The sequence below is a fragment of the Trachurus japonicus genome, unplaced genomic scaffold (assembly GCF_045865225.1).
Source record: "Trachurus japonicus isolate A0001 unplaced genomic scaffold, Traja_1.0 AP030010.1".
NCBI classification, from domain to species: Eukaryota; Metazoa; Chordata; class Actinopteri; order Carangiformes; family Carangidae; genus Trachurus; species Trachurus japonicus.
Genome location: NW_028220143.1, coordinates 63,666 through 85,083, shown reverse-complemented (window position 1 = coordinate 85,083; position 21,418 = coordinate 63,666). Strand labels below are relative to the sequence as shown.

General features: G+C 41.2%; 1 protein-coding gene across 1 annotated transcript; it reads right to left on the bottom strand.

Moving 5' to 3' along the window:
* Positions 1 to 438: 438 nt before the first annotated feature.
* Positions 439 to 20,947, bottom strand: LOC146960767 (sialic acid-binding Ig-like lectin 14). The gene is made up of 5 exons (XM_085772065.1): positions 20,610 to 20,947; positions 8,649 to 9,005; positions 8,329 to 8,529; positions 627 to 890; positions 439 to 530 (listed from the first exon to the last, which is right to left on the bottom strand). The coding sequence occupies exons 1-5, from the start codon at positions 20,680 to 20,682 to the stop codon at positions 439 to 441; spliced, it is 987 nt and encodes a 328-aa protein (XP_085628191.1). The 5' UTR covers positions 20,683 to 20,947.
* Positions 20,948 to 21,418: the final 471 nt, after the last annotated feature.

Below are 21,418 nucleotides of genomic sequence, written 5' to 3'. Positions count from 1 at the left end.
TGAGTCGAGTTGTGATGATGTTGATGTAGAGTAAGTTCTGTGTGTAGAGCAACTCATTTTGCCTGAGGAAGACCACATCGGTCGAAACGTCGCAAGTAAAGTAGGCTATCCAATAAATGGGAGCTTAAATCAGTGTGCGGATATCCCCTTTTTTTCTTTGCAATTATCCTGACTGTCCGGCACCTGGCCTAACATAGGCATTGGATGTGCGCACAACCACCCTGCTTTTTCATTGTTGTAGAGCCTCTCAGTCTCTCACCTCCATCATCTCTACAGCTTCATTTAGTTCAGGGTTTGAACTCAGAGTTTTCTTCTTCCTGGATTCAAACCAACAACAAATACACAAAATATAATGATGCAATAACATAAAACAAAACTACTGCAAGTTTAAAGAAGAAAATCAAAGAGCAGTGAGTGAACTGATGGATTTTTATAGTTTTACCTGGTCCACAGACTGAAGACAACCAGTGTGATCAGCATCAGGACCATCAGAGTCAACCTGATGATGTTCATGATCATCACTGATTCACCTGGAAAGTGAGAACAACAACAGGAGATATTAGCAGTGAGGTTGATGAGCTGTGGTGCAGTAAACAGGTGTGTGATGATGAATGTGAAGAACTCACCTGAAACAACAACAGTCAGATTTAAGGTGGACTTCTGACGTCCTCTTGTGTTCTGGGCTTCACAGGAATAATTCCCACTGTGTTCAGGTCTGAGGTCAGTGATGGTGAAGATCTGTCCTGAAGCTTTTGGTGAGTCTTCATCCTCCTTGTACCAGGTGAGTTTAGCTGCTGGGTTAGCATCACTGCTACAGGTCAGAGTCACTGAACTGCCCTCCACTATCTCAGCAGAGGGACTCACTGACACAGAGGGAAGCTTTGGAGCATCTGAAGGAGGAAACATGAGGATGCAATATTACAACTGTTATGTACAACTTGAATTTCAAGATGTGTCTCCTACTTACACTGGATGTCTATAAACAGAGGCGTAGAGTCGATCCGTCCATATTTATTCTCAGCCCTGCAGTGGTAGGTCCCTCTGTCCTCAGAGCTGATGGAGGAGAAATGATAAACTCCTTCTGCTCCTTGAAGCTGAGTTTGTTTCTCCTTGTACCAGGTGAGTGTAGCTGCTGGGTTAGCATCACTGCTACAGGTCAGAGTCACTGAACTGCCCTCCACTATCTCAGCAGAGGGACTCGCTGACACAGAGGGAAGCTTTGGGGCATCTGGAACAATAAACATCAACAACGTGGGGTTACAGTGTAACCCTGGTTCTCTGAGAAAAGAGAATATCTCTCCACCACATATGCACCAGGGCCAGGTGGATTGCTCTCAGCTCCAAGGCGGCCCTGCCATAGGGCTCCCCAACGTCCACTGGTCCCCCTGCCTTCGTGGATTGCACCCCACTTGTCTGTAACAACATCTATTGCACGTCTGTCCGTCCTGGGTGAGGGATCCCTCCTCTGTTGCTCACCCTGAGCTTTCTCCTGGTTTTCCCTGTTAAAAGGGTTTTCCATGGAGTTTTTCCTCAGTCGATGTGAGGGTCTAAGGGCAGAGGATGTTGTTACGATGCCATGTAAAGCCCTTTGAGACAAACTGTTTGTAAAAACGGGCTATACAAAAAAAATTGCCTTGCCTTGCCTTGCCACCCATCGAGGGATGCATCCACAGAGATCACCTGGCGGCGCAGCACTAGACCCAGCCTGCTGCCTCTCACCAAGTTCTCTGGGACCTTCCACCACTTGAGAGCTGTACACAACTTCCCAGTAATGAGCACCAACGCCTGCAGATGCCTCGGTGGGCGGAGCCCCAAGCCATACAGGTACCTCTGTACAGACTGCATGTGCAGGAGAGCTAGCAGCACCACCTGTACAGCCCTCAGCTCCAAGGCAGCCCTGCCTGGGGATCTCAGGCAGGCAGACTCAGGGTGTTTTCACACATGTTTAGTGCGCACCAAATGTTAAAATGATACATTATTTCATTTTTCAGTTAGTGTTAGTTAATTAGTTAGTGCTTGGAGAGCGTCATGTCTCTGTGGCAAGGTGAAGAGGGCCCGGGCGGGGATTGAACCCACACCTCCCGGGTAAGAGTCACGCGCGCTTGCCAGTCACCCAAAGGGACATCCCCTTGGCCAAATAGCCAGGGCACATGATCAATTGGAGGCATAGTGACAGGACTACCACTGTCACATCTCTCCCCCTCTTTTCACAAGCACGTCCTCGTGCTTCCGCGCAGGCTGCCACACATTAGGAATCCATGGACCCACCCCTAGTGCTACATGGAACCTGCCAACAACACCAGAATGTGGCAAGGTGAAGAGGGCTTGAACCCACACCTCCCGGGTAAGAGTCACGCGCGCTTGCCAGTCACCCAAAGGGACATCCCCTTGGCCAAGTAGCCAGGGCACATGATCAATTGGAGGCATAGTGACAGGACCACCACTGTCACATATCCATGACTACCGGTTGAAATCTGGAAGCGCTGATTGATAAAACTTTCATGATGGAGACTCCAGTAGGGCCGGTTGTTAGTAGCTCTGGTCATTTATTTCTATATAGTTTGCATGTATAACTCTGTTTGGTACTTCTGGCTGGTTTCCGGTTGCGTTCACCCAGCTCGGTCCCGTTAGTTCCCAGGTTAAACACGGGCGGACCTCTGCTGCTCGGTAATCAGCTGCTCCGCGGACACAAGGGACGGACCGCCGACCTGTCTGGTGTCTGAGCGACTCAGCGGACACGCACCGACCGGCTGCCCCGCTGCTGCTGCTGCTTCGTTTGTGGGGACAGAGCTGCGTAGCACCGGAGCACCGGGCGGTCTCCCCACTGCGTTAACGGGAGCCCTTTTAGCTCAAACTTGTTGAGTTCGCCTGGCAGTTGGGTCGCACCAGAGTGCGGTTGCTTTCACACATCAACTAGTGCACCAGAGTTCAGCTGGAGCCGAACCGAGACCACATCCTCAGGCCGCACTAGTTTTGGTGCGCATTAGAGTGCGATGTGCTTTCACACTGACCCAAACGGGACCAAATTTAGTGCAATCTAAATTTAGTGCGCACTAACACTGCATGTGTGAATACACCCTCAGTGTCCTCTTTTAAATCACTTCTTACAACTCACTTTTATCGTCTGGCCTTTTTAAACTGATTCTCTTTTACTATTGTTGTGACTCTTTTAGTTTTTATTTTGTATTCCTGTATTTTAATGTTATTTTACTGTTATGTATTTTAATCTGCACCAATCATTTTATTGTTAAGCACCTTGTAACGTTGTTTTGAAAGGTGCTCTACAAATAAAATTATTATTATTATTATTATTATGGTAAGAAAAATTGTTATTCTTTGCCTCTTATTCGTTTTTGTGTATTTTATGCTTCTAAGAAGAATTAACTTGGATATGAGGAGAGAATGGACGCTGTCATGCCACTGCTGACACAACTCAATACGAGGAAGTGTTTTTTCTTTTTCTTTTTTAAATGGCAAGAAAGCTGCCCAGGAAGAAAGTGCTGACCGTGCCGGCAACTTGTCGCTTCCCCGGCCAGTTGTACCTATACGGCACAATCCTCCTGATGGACAACTTCCCCACACCAAAGGGAAAAAGGAGATATGAGAGAGGACGCTGGCTGCATCTGCGACTTTGTTGCTTCCTCAGACCAACTGTACGCTCAGTACCCCCAGCTCAACTCCTCTTCCCCAAGAAATGTAAGGGAGCAAAGGTGACTTTTCACCCTGAGGAGTCCAACACAGACCAGGGGCCTCATTTATCAAAGAGGGTGTAAAACTGCTACTAAATATTTGCGTACGGCGAAAAAACGAAAATGGCGTACACCCTAAATATGTACACCTTTTTCAGATCAATCAAACTGTGCATACGCACAACTCTCCGCAATAAATCACACCGGACCCAAGAATGGTGCACACGTGAACACACCTCTTACTCCGCCCCCGGAACGCCTATATACAACTATATATGGTCAGCACGTGCATATTTAATTAGCCATGTGCTCTCTGTGGCGCAGCAACTTTTGTGACAACAAAGTGACAACGGAGACAACGGGCGGAGGACGGGGGAAAGAAGCGGAACTTCTCCGCTTCTCCGAAAGCAGATACACGGCGATATCGGGCAATGACTCAGTCAGAAAAATGATCTTGCATTTTAATAAGCTACAATAAAAACAAAAACCTCCCAAATCTCAACAAAAGGGAGCAGAAAGAAGAAGAATCTTATGTAATCTGCCCCTTTATCCCAGAAAATCTTTTTTTTTTTTTTTTTTTTTCTTTTTACCTAGATGTTAAAACAATGTAGGAAGCAGGACAATAGTTACCATTATTTTGCATGCCTTTCCACTACACAGTTACAGCTCTACTGGACTCGGTTTGGGTCATTTCCCATTCACAGTTCCCCCTCAGGGCCGCGTTGTCTCACTCTTTATTCTCTCCTCTCGTCAGCTCCAAACTCACGTGCACCTCGTTAACTCAGGTGACAGAATAATAACAGTCTCAGTAGCTGCAGATCAGTGTGCGCTGCTGCCGATGTGTTTTTAAACTTGGATGGTTTGATCCTTGTCGGACGTCACACATAGCCTAATCAAAATATGATATATATAATCTGTTTATCAATTAACATAAAGCCTAGTGTTATTATAGAGCGGGTTGGATTGCCAGCATCAACGGTCCACCACTACCACAATTACTTCAAAAAAATCCTACTGTGCTCTTCTAAATGTACTCCGCTCCTCTCTCCCTCTCACACTGCAGTTCTCTGACTCAGCAACGGTGTCGCCAATTCCTCCTGTTCCTCAAAAAAGGCGTAAATCACGGTACGCCAGGGTCAAAATGGGTGTAAATATCCGCACTTTTCCCCGTCAGGTTTTGGCTTGATAGATCCCAAATTTGGCGGAGAAAAGTGCGTACGCACAAAACGGGGGAAAAATGGTGTAAAAAAAGGTGTATCCACAATGATAAAGGAGGCCCCAGCTCTCTACCCGAAGGTATGTGGATTCACAAAAGCCACCGTTCAACTCCCTCTCTCACACAATTAGTCTCTTCTGTCTCTTTCGTTCTCACTTCATCTGATCTGCAGTGAAAATCAGAGAATCAGCTGATCCCTGCACAGCTGGGCCCATTTATAGGGCGCAGGGGAAGCCACGGTGGGCATGGTGTGTCTTGAAGTTTTCAAGTCAGCTACTAGAATGTCATAAATCCCATAACATATATTCTATATGTGGTGGAGAGATATTCTCATACGATAGAGAACACAGTTTGACTGCAGAGCTAGATGTTGTATTTAAATGAGAAACAATTCATAGTTCTGTGTTTAGATGCAAAAGAAATGTTGTTGCATGGAAAACATTGTTTTTGGTTAATATTCAGCTTCATGTATGTGTTAAAATAAACTCTCACATTTGACATCAACAGAGAAACGTGCTGATTTCCTTCCCATCTCATTCCAAGCTCCACACTCATACTGTCCAGAGTCAGAGGGCTGGATGGAGCTGAAGACAAACTGTGGTTGGTCACTGAGGCGTTTCCAGTCCTTCACTCTGTACCAGGTGAGTTCAGCTGCTGGGTTAGCATCACTGCTACAGGTCAGAGTCACTGAACTGCCCTCCACTATCTCAGCAGAGGGACTCACTGACACAGAGGGAAACTTTGGAGCATCTGGAGGAGGAAACATGAGGAGAAGTCAACTTTAACTGTCTTTTCACAGTAGAAGTGAATATTATGTAGTTGGTAGTTTATACAGAGGTTGATTCAGTATTGCCCCTTTCCCATGAGCCAGAAATACCAAATGGCTTCTGACGGCAGTGGGAAAGGGTCACCAACCCCGTTGACATGCATCAAACAACTCTGCATTCAACACAGGTTTTAATGAGCTTGCCTAACTGCATCTGGGTCAACCCTCTAATTTGCATGATAATGTATAGCGTTAGGTGTCCACGTCATAACATCGTGGCAGTTGCGTCTCATACCCCGAACGGAAGATACTTTGCTCACATTCATCAACATGATGACATCACTAGCCAGCTGGCGAGCAAACCCGGGTTTTTTGGCCAGTGGCAAAGAAGCCATCTGCCTATTCTTAGCAGATCGACTAGGGCTGTATAGTGCAAGCATTTCACTCGCATATGCGGGTAAAAATAGATTGTGCGAGTCATAGCCTACAACTTTTTTTTTGCCTGCAAAAAACAGAACTCTTGTGATGATGCGCGATCACGTCAGTCGCACAAGCTGCACTTTTTTATCAGTAGGTTACTCGGATTTGAAAAGTGTTGCAGGAAAGTTGATCGATATTAAGTGTCCGGTGAGAATTGTGTTTAATTGACTGTCGTGTAATGTAGCGGGATCTCTGTTTAAACGTGTGCGCAGCGCACTGATCACACAAGGGAGAGAGGTGAAAAGAGAAAACAACACTGTTACCTGTTGCATACTGGCCTCAGGCTGTACCATCGCTAAAACACTGACGACCAGAAGAGTGTTAATGTAGCCTATAACTTCATGAACGCAGCTCAAACCGACCCAGTGCCTCAGCACGGCAACCAAGCTTTGATAAACACAGCGGATCCGCGCCGGTAGTGTGTCCTCCCGTATTTAAGCCAGGTTGCTACCGGAGATCCATTAAAAATAAATAAATAAGCGCTCGTCGCGGTGGAGCTGAGAACAGCGGAGTTTCCTCTAGCCTACTACAGCTGACATTTAATCACAGTCTCACGGTGCATTTCATTATTATAAACTTCAACCTCAAAGCTCTCTGTCCTCAGACTGTCCTGACCTGTCCCTGGACATCTCACAGGGACAACATGGAGCTGCGTGTGTGATTGGCCCATGCTTGGTCACATTAGGGGTCAACTTAAAGTCAGAGGAAAAATGTTTAGGGTGTTTTTACTGTTCTCAAATGTAAAAATGGGTCACATTTGACCCTCAACATTATTTAAAGGTTAAATAACGTGTTACTTAAACATTTTTCATTGTGCTCTTAAAGCAGGGGTGCTCACACTTTTTCAGCCTGAGAGCTACTTTTAAAGTGACCAAGTCAAAATTATCTACCAACATTATTAATGATTCACGTTTATTTATATAGCCTACTATATGAACATATAGGCTATAACACTTAATATACAATATGTCGGTGTAGCCTACCTCTCATAACTGCATGAACCCATATGGCACAATAAATGTCCATACATTTTTGGTCGTACAGGCGTGGGGGGAGATTTAGCGCTGCAGCTGCATTTACCATGGCCTGTCTGTATGTGAACCTGTGTCTGTCTATGTGCGGGCAGAGATCAGAGATGGTGTTTTTTTAATAACCATGCTAGCGTTTCACCATCTCTCACCTCCGCCAGTCAGCCTCTCAACCTGCCAAGAGCGTCGCGTGCGGGCGCACCGCACGTAAACACATGTGAGGAGAAAAAAAAAAAAATTGTTTTTTTTGGCCACTTTTTTTTTTTTTTCTGTTAGTGGGAAACACTGATCAAGCTGTGCGTACGGACAACTCTCCGCAATATTCCATTGATAAATCACACCGGACCCAAGAATGGTGCGGACATGGACACACCTCATATTCCACCCCCAGAATGCCTCAGCACAACCATATATGGTCAGCACGTGCATAATTAAGTAGCCATGTGCTCTGTGGAGCGGCAACAAAGTAACAACAAAGACAACACCCGGAGTGATGCTTCGGCGGAGCGGACCTGCCCTCGCTTTTGAGGTCGGTTGTGAGAAAAATGCCTGTTGTCCAGACAACTGTGTTTTTTTAAATATCCTCTTTTTTTTTTTTTTTGTTCTTCATCACGCGATCGACCCACACTGTCTTCGCGATCGATCGACGTAATGAGCACCCCTGTCTTAAAGTAAACTAACAAACAGAGCCATGTATAAGGAATGTTCAGCTTTAATTAATCAATTAATCATTAATCGATCAATAAGGTCAACAAACAATTAATGAACTAATCGATAATTTGCATCCCTACACTGTGTGACAAAGATGTTCTCTGTGTTTAAATGACAGAGCAGTTGGCCTTATGATGGCACTGTGTGTATATGCATGAGTGCACGTGTGTGTACGTTGTCTTGAGTGCTAATAATAAAACTGTTATTTAAGAAATGTAATAGTGCTCCTGATTTTTTTCTGTACTCCTAATTTTTTTCATTTAGGAGTACCTGTGCTCCTAGTGAAAAAGCTAAGCGTACAGCCCTGGGATCGACCTACGTTTAAAAAACCTGCGTCAACCTGCTAATTTTAGTGGGAAAGTGGCTTATGAGACATAAACTGTGTAGTGGAAGGTTTTAGTTTGACATTGTATTAGTGACACTGTGCAGTAAACTCACACACTGGAGGAGAGCGGTGATCCTCACGTCCTTTAAGAGCACAGGAATATCTGTTGGTATCATCAAAAGAGACTCTGATGGAAAATGTTTCCTCCTCCATCTTCAGTTCATTCTTGTACCAGACAAATGAACGACCATCAGCTGCATTACAACACTTCAGCTCTACCTGGTCTGATGATCTTTCCACCAGCACCTGGAGGTCTGAATCTGTGAAGAAAGAACAGACATGAACTAAACTAGAAAAGTACAAACAGAGACAAATAAAGATTCTCAGTCAATGACTTGAACCAAACTGATAAATATTCCAGTGAAACTGTTACCTGTGACAGACAAAGTTACTCCAGGTTGCCCTGTGTATTTCCCAACTTCATTTGTTGTAAATTTGAACTTGTAAACAGCTGAGTCGCTCTCTCTCAGGTCTCTGATTGTCAGAGTGCAGCGTTTCCTCTCATCACAGTGATTCTCCACACGACCTGTGTAGTCTGAGTCTGTTGTCAGATCCACACCATCATCATTAATCCACTTAGTGAACCAGAATCTTTGCTGAACTATAGTATCATGGCCATTTACTGTGGGTCGATGACTGTATGTGCAGCTCATTTCCACTGTTGATCCTTCAGAGGCACAGATGTGAGTGTCAGTGTAAGTCACTCCCCAGTCACTCTGACCCTGTATCACTGTAACACAGAGCACAGCAGAAACCACAGTCAGACTCACAACAACACTGAAGTTTTATGGAGCTAATTCAACATGTAAACCTGCTACATGACTAAAACACATTTACTAAACTACTTGGCTCCAAAGTCATGTTTTTCTTCTGTGGTCTCTTCCTTTTTATTCACTTTCAAACTCACAATGTGAACTAGAAAATTTCCTCTCGGGAAATTTTGAATGGGCCACGGGAGCTACTGCGGGTTGTGCCATCTCTGTCAACATGGGAATCAAACCCACGATCTTAAGGTCAAGACAGAGCTGATCAGACAGACACATGATCATCTTTCTATAAGCACTGATATGGAGGAGCTGTAACCACATTAGGTTACCTGTGTGTGTGTGTGTGTGTGTGTGTGTGTGTGTGTGTGTGTGTGTGTGTGTGTGTGTGTGTGTGTGTGTGTGTGTGTGTGTGTGTGACTGTAATCACATGAAGCTGGCTCTAGAGTCTGTGTGTGTGTGTGTGTGACTGACTTGTCACATAGTTAGTTAGTAGCTGCATCCTGTGTCAGTCTGATTTAGCTGTGTCTGTGTTTATAAACATTTAAACGAGCGCCAGGTGGATTGTTTATGAAGTTAACGAGCTCTGGCCTGAGGATCAAAGAGGTTACCACGGCGATAGGGGCCCCCGCAGGCTGAGACAGACAGAAACGTGGAGAAAAACAGCCATTTTCTGCCTCTAAACCGGCCTCACAATTAGGCTTAGCATGACAAAACGGTGACTCCTATCAGAACAAAACACAGATTAACGTTGCTCTAAGGACTTACTGAAAATTTCGGTACGATTTGGTGTTTCTACAGTAAATATTTTGGCGACGCTGGCAGTTTTAAAACATTAGGCCGTTCTGCTCCTCTCAGAAAATATTTGTATTGGACTCAATGAGGAGCAGGGACAGACGTGGCCGCACTCAGAGGCTGATTCTGTAAGTTCTGTAAGTCTCTCTGATATTTTGAGCACATGACATGAGAGATAACAAGTTTGTCTTACAAATTCTGAAAAAATTATGTCTGTAGAGTGTAAATTGTGGCCGTGGTGGCAATTTATCCAGAAAAAATACAGAATGTTTCTTCACTCTCTCCCACTCTAACCGATGATGTCACGCACTCTGACACGAACATTCCATGCAATACACACCCATTATAAACTCATAATTTCTCCAAAAATGATCATGGTCATTGATCAGGGATTGATCAAAAACTATATGACCTATCAAAACGTGGAGTAATACGACAATACACAAGACTTGTGTCTACTGTTTAAAGTTTAAATGGAGTCTCTAGGTGAAAGTATGCCTGAGCAGTAGACTTTTGTTAAACTCCAATGATTGGTCTTTTTCGCTCTTTTTTTCCCGCCCGTCCCATTGACTTACATGCAAAAATTTTGCGCAGTAAATCGCGACTTACGTCGCGAATAATTCGTACACTGTTGAGAAAAGTAATAGCACACCGATCCCGATCAGGACGCACATTTTGATATATAATTTGTCCTGCAACTCTTCGAGTTGCAGGACTAGTAGCGAACCGAAAGTTGGCCGGAAGTGGAAAAATAACTAGAAAAAGATAGCATTTCCTGCAGAAAATGCGTGTGAATGCTGAAAGCAGCTGAACGCTGTTGCTGAAGCAATGCTGAATGAGCTGAATAAATTGTTGAATCAATGCTAAATTAGTTGACGAAACTGCTAAAGCAATGTTGAAAAGACTAATGCTAGAGTAGAGTAGAGTAGAGAGTAGAGGAATACTTTATTCATCCCTAGGAGGGAAAAAGCTGAAACATATAACTTGTAGTGTGAGATGAATGCCTTTTTAAAGGTAAAAAGCAGTAGAAATGCTAAAAGGAGAAGAAAACATTGAAATTCTGCATGTTTAAATGTAATGGTTAAATAGTTGAAATCTGCAGCTAACCTGACAGGAAGGACAACTGATGAACCAGCACTAACATAGCCGAAGCAATGGCTGAGAATATATTTAAAAGTAGAAGATGTGAGACTTTGTATGAAATGGCTGGAAATTACTTGAATTGTCAAAGAAGAGTTTGAAAAATTCCTGAATTTGGAAAAAAGTTAATGCCTACTGAAATACATTGTAAACTGACAGCAGAAGAACATTGTTGAAGAATATAGATCGAGCATTAGCTGAGGAGTAGAACATGTAAACAGCGGGTTTAATGGTGTGAAATGGTTGAGAAGAGCCTCAGTAGTTTAGGATACGTGTAAAATAATGTGTTCAACATGACCAAAATGGGGAAATGTGTATTTTCAGTTTAAATAGCTAAAGAACAAAATTAACAGCAACGAGTCCATTAACTACAACAGGAAGATAGAGAGGTACATACAAAACAGTCAGACAACTGTAGGAAAAGTGTGTGTGTGTGTGTGTGTGTGTGTGTGTGTGTGTGTGTGTGTGTGTGTGTGAGAGAGAGTGAGGAAGATATACAAAAGTGTGTGTGTGTGTGTGAGTGAGGAAGATATACAAAAAGTTCTGACCTGACAACTGTATGAAATGTGTGTGTGTTGGACGTGTGTGTCTGTTTGTGTATGGTTAGTGTGTGTCCATTTGTGTGTGTTTGTTGTGTGTGCATGTGTCTGTTTGTGTGTAATTGTGTAAATTGTGTATGTGTTTGGTAAGTGGTTGTATGTTTGTTGGGTGTGTGCGTGTGTGTGTGTGTGTGTGTGTGTGTGGTAGTTAGTGTGTGTCCATTTGTGTGTGTGTGTGTGTGTTGGATGTGTGTGTATGGTGAGTGTGTGTGTGTGTTTGTGTGTGTGTGTGTGTGGTAGTTAGTGTGTGTCCATTTGTGTGTGTGTGTGTGTTGGATGTGTGTGTATGGTGAGTGTGTGTCCATTTGTGTGCGTGTGTGTTGGATGTGTGTGTATGGTGTGTGTGTGTGTGTGTGTGTAGTAGTTAGTGTGTGTCCATTTGTGTGTGTGTGTTGGATGTGTATGCATGGTGAGTGTGTGTCCATTTGTGTGTGTGTGTGTGCGTGTGTGTTGGATGTGTGTGTATGGTGAGTGTGTGTCCATTTGTGTGTGTGTGTGTGTGTCCATTTGTGTGTGTGTGTGTGTGTGTGTGGTAGTTAGTGTGTGTCCATTTGTGTGTGTGTGTGTGTGTGTGTGTGTGTGTATGACCGACAGACAGTCAGACAGAGAGAATGTGTGTGCGTTGCCATGGTGACGTTGCCATGGTGAGGTTACCATGGTGAGGTTGCCATGTTGAGGTTACCATGTAACTGTTGGCTGGTGGCTTTAAGGCATGGTGGCAGCTTTAACCATAGGCTTTAACTGCTCTGTGACACCCTCAAACAGATCTAATGTACGACAAATCTGTACTTAGTACGAGCAAAAGGTTTACATTTTCCGAACCATAAGACCTTGCTGAACGCGTCCGTGTCACTTTGGTGTTTCTAGAGTAAAAATTGTTGATTGTGTCGCAGGTTGGAAACTTTGGGACGTTTAGAAAATCAGCGCCTACTTTTGAATGGGAGTCAATGAGAGGAGAGAGGGAAATGGCTGCACTCAGAGGCTCCCAGTTTAAATTGTGTTCGTCTCTCTGGTTTTTTGAGCACATGAAGAGATCAAGGATGAGCTTGTCTACAAGCATGCCCGAAATTATGTGTGTAGAGTGTAATCTGTGGCCGTGCTGGCAGGATAGAGAGAAAAATGTGAGAGGATTTTTAGACCCTCTGTCACTCTACCAACTGCCAACGTCCGAACATTCCGTCCCATTGACTTTCATGTTAAATCTGAATTTTGTCAGAAATTTTAATGATTTTAAAACTATACATATATCTGAAACTGTTGAAGATATCAATAAGCTGAGATATAGCTGAATAGTTGAAAGGTTTGTGAACAGTTTAAAAGTTGAATGAAGTCTGTAGCTGAAAGTATGCTGAAGCTATTAGAGGCTGAATGAAGCAGAATATTTGAAGAGTTTGAAGACTGTTTCAATTCATTTCCTATGAGAGAAAAATTGCAGAAAAAGTTAAATATTTTAAAAAGTATAAATAGTATGAAAGAGAAAAATAATAGCATAAATGTCCTGAAAAAGCTGCACGTTTTGATATATGAATTGTTGAAATAGCACAAAGTATGAAGAAGGAGTTAAACGCAGAAAAAGGGAAGAAGAAGTAAGAATAACTAGAAAAAACATTTCCAAGAATGGAAATGGTGTGAATGCTTCCAGCAATGCTGAATGAGCTGAAGAAATTGTTGAAAGAAAGATTGAAACAAGAGAGAAAAAAAGAAAAGGACAGAAAGAAAGAAAGAAAGAAAGAAAGAAAGAAAGAAAGAAAGAAAGAAAGAAAGAAAGAATCAAACAAACAAAGAAGTAAAAAGACAGAAATGGAGTGAAAGAAAGAAAGAAAGAAATGGAGTAAAAACAAAGGAAGAGAAAAGGAGTAGTAAGAAAGAAAGAAAGAATCAAACAAACAAAGAAGTAAAAAGACAGAAATGGAGTGAAAGAAAGAAAGAAAGAAAGAAAGAAAGAAAGAAATGGAGTAAAAACAAAGGAAGAGAAAAGGAATAGAAAGAAAGAAAGAAACAATCAAACAAACAAAGAAGTAAAAAGACAGAAATGGAGTGAAAGAAAGAAAGAAAGAAAGAAAGAAAGAAAGAAAGAAAGAAAGAAAGAAAAAGAAAGAAAAGAAAAAGAGAGAGGGGGGTGATAGATAGAAAGAGGTAGATGGATGGATGGATGGATGGATGTATAGAGAGGGAAGGATAGAAAAAGTTACGTAAAATACAAATGAAGGAGTAGAAGAAAGAAAGAAAGAAAGAAAGAAAGAAAGAAAGAAAGAAAGAAAGAAAGAAAGAAAGAAAGAAAGAAAAAAAGGAGACAGAGGGGTTAAAAAATAGGGAGGGGTATGTATAGATAGATAGATAGATAGATAGATAGATAGATAGATAGATAGATAGATAGATAGATAGATAGATAGATAGATAGATAGATAGATAGGACAGAGAGTGAGGAAGACAGAGAGAAGAGGATATAGAGCAAGATAGATAGATAGATGTGTGTGTGTGTGTGTGTGATAGTTAGTGTGTGTCCATTTTTGTGTGTGTGTGTGTGTGTGTGTGTGTTGGATGTGTGTGTCCATTTGTGTGTGTGTGTGTGTGTTGGATATGTGTGTATGGTCAGTGTGTCCATTTGTGTGTGTGACCGACAGACAGTCAAATAGAGAGAATGTGTGTGCGTTGCCATGGTGACGTTGCCATGGTGAGGTTACCATGGTGAGGTTGCCATGTTGAGGTTACCATGTAACTGTTGGCTGGTGGCTTTAAGGTATGGTGGCAGCTTTAACCATAGGCTTTAACTGCTCTGTGACACCCTCAAACAGATCTAATGTACGACAAATCTGTACTTAGTACGAGCAAAAGGTTTACATTTTCCGAACCATAAGACCTTGCTGAACGCGTCCATGTCACTTTGGTGTTTCTAGAGTAAAAATTGTTGATTGTGTCGCAGGTTGGAAACTTTGGGACGTTTAGAAAATCAGCTCCTACTTTTGAATGGGAGTCAATGAGAGGAGAGAGGGAACTGGCTGCACTCGGAGGCTCCCAGTTTAAATTGTGTTCGTCTCTCTGGTTTTTTGAGCACATGAAGAGATCGAGGATGAGCTTGTCTACAAGCATGCCCGAAATTATGTGTGTAGAGTGTAATCTGTGGCCGTGCTGACAGGATAGAGAGAAAAATGTGAGAGGATTTTTAGACCCTCTGTCACTCTACCAACTGCCAACGTCCGAACATTCCGTCCCATTGACTTTCATGTTAAATCTGAATTTTGTCAGAAATTTTAATGATTTTAAAACTATACATATATCTGAAACTGTTGAAGATATCAATAAGCTGAGATATAGCTGAATAGTTGAAAGGTTTGTGAACAGTTTAAAAGTTGAATGAAGTCTGTAGCTGAAAGTATGCTGAAGCTATTAGAGGCTGAATGAAGCAGAAGATTTGAAGAGTTTGAAGACTGTTTCAATGTATTCCTATGGGAAAAAAATTGCAGAAAAAGTTAAATATTTTAAAAAGTATAAATAGTATGAAAGAGAAAAATAATAGCATAAATGTCCTGAAAAAGCTGCACGTTTTGATATATGAATTGTTGAAATAGCACAAAGTATGAAGAAGGAGTTAAACGCAGAAAAAGGGAAGAAGACTCAGAATAATAATAATAATAAGTTTAAAGAAACAAAATGGCCGAACAGAATAACAATAGTGTGAATGCTTCCAGCATTCACACTAACTAGAAAAAGAAAGCATTTCCTGCAGAAAATGCGTGTGAATGCTGTAAGCAGCTGAACGCTATTGCTGAAGCAATGCTGAATAAGCTGAAGAAATCATTGAAACAAAGTTGAATTAGCTTAAGAACTGTTGAAAAAGTCTAACGTTGAAGCTGAAACATATAACTTGAAGATTAATGCCTTTTTAAGGACAAAAAGCAGTAGAAATGTAAAAAAAAAAAAAAAAAGGAGAAGAAAATGTTAAAATCCTGCATGTTGAAGATGTTTAACAGTTGAAGAGTTGAAATCTGCAGCTAGCCACAGCAAGGAAAACTGATGAACCAGCAGTAACATAGCTGAAGCAACAAGTGAGAATAGATTAAAAAGAAGGAACATGTAAGCAGGAAGCTGATTGACATGACGTGATGGAAAAAATCCTGAATTGTTTAGGTTTAAGTGTAATAAATGTGTGTTTAGTCTAAAAGCAGTAGAAATGTTGAAAAGGCAGAGGAATGTGTTGGAAAATCCTGCATTATTAAGTCTAACAGTTGAGGAGTCTGCAGTCAGCTGCAAAAAGCACTGCTACAGAAAACAGATAAACAAGTGCTAACATGGCTAAAGTAATAAGTGAAAATAGATTAACAAATGGAACCTGTAAGAAGGAGGTTTATTTTGTATGAAATGATTGGAAATTATTTAAATTGTTGAAGATTAGCATAAAGAAATTGAAAAGCTGAAGTCTACTGAAATATATTTAAACATGACAGCATGAATACATTGTTGGACTATTACTAATATAGATTAAACAATATCTAGGTGGTTGGAAATTATTTGAATTGTTGAAGATTGTGGTGAAAGAAAAATTAACATTTTAAGTACACTCAAATTACTCTAATAAAAATTATATGTGTGTTGGATATGTGTGTATGGTCAGTGTGTGTCCGTGTGTGTGTGTGTGTGTGTGTGTGTGTGTGTGTGTGTGTGTGTGTGTGTGTTGTGTGTGTGTGTGTGTGTGTGTGTGTGTGTGTTGGATATGTGTGTATGGTCAGTGTGTGTCCGTGTGTCCGTGTGTGTGTGTGTGTGTGTGTGTCCGTGTGTGTGTGTGTGTGTGTGTGTTGGATATGTGTGTATGGTCAGTGTGTGTCCATTTGTGTGTGTGACCGACAGACAGTCAAATAGAGAGAATGTGTGTGCGTTGCCATGGTGACGTTGCCATGGTGAGGTTACCATGGTGAGGTTGCCATGTTGAGGTTACCATGTAACTGTTGGCTGGTGGCTTTAAGGTATGGTGGCAGCTTTAACCATAGGCTTTAACTGCTCTGTGACACCCTCAAACAGATCTAATGTACGACAAATCTGTACTTAGTACGAGCAAAAGGTTTACATTTTCCGAACCATAAGACCTTGCTGAACGCGTCCATGCCACTTTGGTGTTTCTAGAGTAAAAATTGTTGATTGGGTCGCAGGTTGGAAACTTTGGGACGTTTAGAAAATCAGCGACTACTTTTGAATGGGAGTCAATGAGAGGAGAGAGGGAAATGGCTGCACTCAGAGGCTCCCAGTTTAAATTGTGTTCGTCTCTCTGGTTTTTTGAGCACATGAAGAGATCAAGGATGAGCTTGTCTACAAGCATGCCCGAAATTATGTGTGTAGAGTGTAATCTGTGGCCGTGCTGGCAGGATAGAGAGAAAAATGTGAGAGGATTTTTAGACCCTCTGTCACTCTACCAACTGCCAACGTCCGAACATACCGTCCCATTGACTTTCATGTTAAATCTGAATTTTGTCAGAAATTTTAATGATTTTAAAACTATACATATATCTGAAACTGTTGAAGATATCAATAAGCTGAGATATAGCTGAATAGTTGAAAGGTTTGTGAACAGTTTAAAAGTTGAATGAAGTCTGTAGCTGAAAGTATGCTGAAGCTATTAGAGGCTGAATGAAGCAGAAGATTTGAAGAGTTTGACGACTGTTTCAATGTATTCCTATGGGAAAAAAATTGCAGAAAAAGTTAAATATTTTAAAAAGTATAAATAGTATGAAAGAGAAAAATAATAGCATAAATGTCCTGAAAAAGCTGCACGTTTTGATATATGAATTGTTGAAATAGCACAAAGTATGAAGAAGTAGTTAAACACAGAAAAAGGGAAGAAGACTCAGAATAATAATAATAATAATAATAATAAGTTTAAAGAAACAAAATGGCCGAACAGAATAACAATACTGTGAATGCTTCCAGCATTCACACTAACTAGAAAAAGATAGCATTTCCTGCAGAAAATGCGTGTGAATGCTGAAAGCAGCTGAACGCTGTTGCTGAAGCAATGCTGAATGAGCTGAAGAAATTGTTGAATCAATGCTAAATTAGTTGACGAAACTGCTAAAGCAATGTTGAAAAGACTAATGCTAGAGTAGAGTAGAGTAGAGAGTAGATGAATACTTTATTCATCCCTAGGAGGGAAAAAGCTGAAACATATAACTTGTAGTGTGAGATGAATGCCTTTTTAAAGGTAAAAAGCAGTAGAAATGCTAAAGGGAGAAGAAAACATTGAAATTCTGCATGTTTAAATGTAATGGTTAAATAGTTGAAATCTGCAGCTAACCTGACAGGAAGGACAACTGATGAACCAGCACTAACATAGCCGAAGCAATGGCTGAGAATATATTTAAAAGTAGAAGATGTGAGACTTTGTATGAAATGGCTGGAAATTACTTGAATTGTCAAAGAAGAGTTTGAAAAATTCCTGAATTAGGAAAAAAGTTAATGCCTACTGAAATACATTGTAAACTGACAGCAGAAGAACATTGTTGAAGAATATAGATTGAGCATTAGCTGAGGAGTAGAACATGTAAACAGCGGGTTTAATGGTGTGAAATGGTTGAGAAGAGCCTCAGTAGTTTAGGATACATGTAAAACAATGTGTTCAACATGACCAAAATGGGGAAATGTGTATTTTCAGTTTAAATAGCTAAAGAACAAAATTAACAGCAACGAGTCCATTAACTACAACAGGTGTGTGTGTGTGTGTGTGTGTGTGTGTGTGTGTGTGTGTGTGTGTGTGTGAGAGAGAGAGTGAGAAAGATATACAAAAAGTTCTGACCTGACAACTGTATGAAATGTGTGTGTGTTGGACGTGTGTGTGTGTGTGTGTGTGTGTGTGTGTGTAATTGTGTAAATTGTGTATGTGTTTGGTAAGTGGTTGTATGTTTGTTGTGTGTGTGTTTGTGTGTGTGTGGTAGTTAGTGTGTGTCCATTTGTGTGTGTGTGTGTTGGATTTGTGTGTGTTTGTCCATTTGTGTGTGTGTGTAGTAGTTAGTGTGTGTCCATTTGTGTGTGTGTGTGTGTGTGTGTGTGTGTGTGTGTTGGATGTGTGTGTATGGTGAGTGTGTGTCCATTTGTGTGTGTGTGTGTGTGTGTGTGTGTGTGTGTGTTGGATATGTGTGTATGGTCAGTGTGTGTCCATTTGTGTGTGTGACTGACAGACAGTCAAATAGAGAGAATGTGTGTGCGTTGCCATGGTGACGTTGCCATGGTGAGGTTACCATGGTGAGGTTGCCATGTTGAGGTTACCATGTAACTGTTGGCTGGTGGCTTTAAGGCATGGTGGCAGCTTTAACCATAGGCTTTAACTGCTCTGTGACACCCTCAAACAGATCTAATGTACGACAAATCTGTACTTAGTACGAGCAAAAGGTTTACATTTTCCGAACCATAAGACCTTGCTGAACGCGTCCATGTCACTTTGGTGTTTCTAGAGTAAAAATTGTTGATTGTGTCGCAGGTTGGAAACTTTGGGACATTTAGAAAATCAGCGCCTACTTTTGAATGGGAGTCAATGAGAGGAGAGAGGGAAATGGCTGCACTCAGAGGCTCCCAGTTTAAATTGTGTTCGTCTCTCTGGTTTTTTGAGCACATGAAGAGATCAAGGATGAGCTTGTCTACAAGCATGCCCGAAATTATGTGTGTAGAGTGTAATCTGTGGCCGTGCTGACAGGATAGAGAGAAAAATGTGAGAGGATTTTTAGACCCTCTGTCACTCTGCCAACTGCCAACGTCCGAACATTCCGTCCCATTGACTTTCATGTTAAATCTGAATTTTGTCAGAAATTTTAATGATTTTAAAACTATACATATATCTGAAACTGTTGAAGATATCAATAAGCTGAGATATAGCTGAATAGTTGAAAGGTTTGTGAACAGTTTAAAAGTTGAATGAAGTCTGTAGCTGAAAGTATGCTGAAGCTATTAGAGGCTGAATGAAGCAGAAGATTTGAAGAGTTTGAAGACTGTTTCAATGTATTTCCTATGAGAGAAAAATTTCACAAAAAGTTAAATATTTTAAAAAGTATAAATAGTATGAAAGAGAAAAATAATAGCATAAATGTCCTGAATAAGCTGCACGTTTTGATATATGAATTGTTGAAATAGCACAAAGTATGAAGAAGTAGTTAAACACAGAAAAAGGGAAGAAGACTCAGAATAATAATAATAATAATAATAATAAGTTTAAAGAAACAAAATGGCCGAACAGAATAACAATACTGTGAATGCTTCCAGCATTCACACTAATAATAATAATAAGTATAAAGATTTGAATAACAATAGTGTGAATGCTTCCAGCATTCACACTAATAAGAAAAAATCCACACAATAACAGTAGTGCCCGGGCTTCGCCCGGGCACTGGTCCCTGCAGCTATTTCATAGCTGTTGGGACCAGTGCCCGGTGCGATTGCCCGTGGCCCTAATAATGTTGTTACTGTATGAAGCCACAGTGAACACACACATGGAAGGCCAAAAGAAAAACTACTGGACCTGTGAATATTAATGCATCTTTGATGACCAGTGTGAGGAACAAATATTTATTTTTGCATTTCCTCTCTGTTCATTCTGTGGTCAAGTTGCTCTGTAGTATGTATACATGTATTCACACTTAGCTGCTACTGTCTGTGATTGTAGATAACAAAAGGCGGGTGAACCATACAAGGAGTGGAAACATCACACTAACATCACCAAGTAACACAATTAACGGGAACATTTGGTTCCTTATTTTCAGCCTCAGTAGCTGTTCTCTTGTTCTCTTAAACTGAATGTACAGACATTTGTAGATAAACTCTACAGTTACTGAATCCTTCAGATGAACCACATACAGCTTCATTCATACAGTTAATAGAAACAACTGCAATAACACAGATACACAACAAAGACTCACATGATTTGCATCATATGAGATCAAATCAACCATTAATCATATAAAGGAGCATGGTCAGTTATGTATTTATTGACTCAAACCTGTTTGATCGTGGTCTGAATATGTGAATTAAATATCCTACAAAGTAAATGTAGATGTACAGTACCTGGTACAGTGAGAAGAAGGACGAGGACAAATCCACTTGATGCTGCTGTTAAACTCATCACTGCTCCTCTCATCTCTCTGTGTGACTTCAGACACAATAAAACACATCAGCTGCTCAACAGTGTTTGAAAGAAACATCAATCTGATCAAAAACCAGTTCTAGTCTGACAAGAGAGGAGGGTGATGATCGACTGTGTTCAGAGGACAGAAGTCAAGTTGTTAAAAGAAGACGAGTAACTTCCTCTTTACATCATGAATATTCATGATGTCGGTACAAGTCTCATTTACAGTCATGTTGTTGTCTTACAAACTACTGAGGAAGTCATGAGAGACACATGGGAACTGAAGAAATAATTAAAAACAAGTTTCAATCTTTCTAAAGTTTATCAAGTCTCTATTAATATCCCTTGCACATTTCCCTTTGGAAATGTGCTATCTATCTATCTATCTATCTATCTATCTATCTATCTATCTATCTATCTATCTATCTATCTATCTATCTATCTATCTATCTATCATTTGTATAAGCAGGTGAAATACAAACGTTTTGCAGTTGAAAAGTTACAGCTCTACTCGGCTCGACTCGACTCGGTTTAGGTCCTTTTCCATTATAACTGAGTACTTCATAGTTCCTCTTCAACGTGGGTGGGGTCGTCACAGCACGGCTGTTATTGTCGCATCATCTTTTTTTCGATCGTCTTGTCAGCTCCAAACACACTCGTCTGCATCTCGATTACGGACCACGGTGTTGTTTTTCCACACAGCAGCCATTTATCTCGCGTCAAAGAATAACAACAGTGTCAGTACAGA

Bases quoted from the DNA above. Each gene is read 5' to 3' on its own strand.
- LOC146960767 (XM_085772065.1), bottom strand. From the start codon at position 20,682: ATGAGAGGAGCAGTGATGAGTTTAACAGCAGCATCAAGTGGATTTGTC. The intron at 9,006-20,609 runs GTACTGTACATC...TCTGTGTTACAG, and splicing joins CCTTCTTCTCACTGTACCAG to TGATACAGGGTCAGAGTGAC. The intron at 8,530-8,648 runs GTAACAGTTTCA...TCACAGATTCAG, and splicing joins AGTAACTTTGTCTGTCACAG to ACCTCCAGGTGCTGGTGGAA.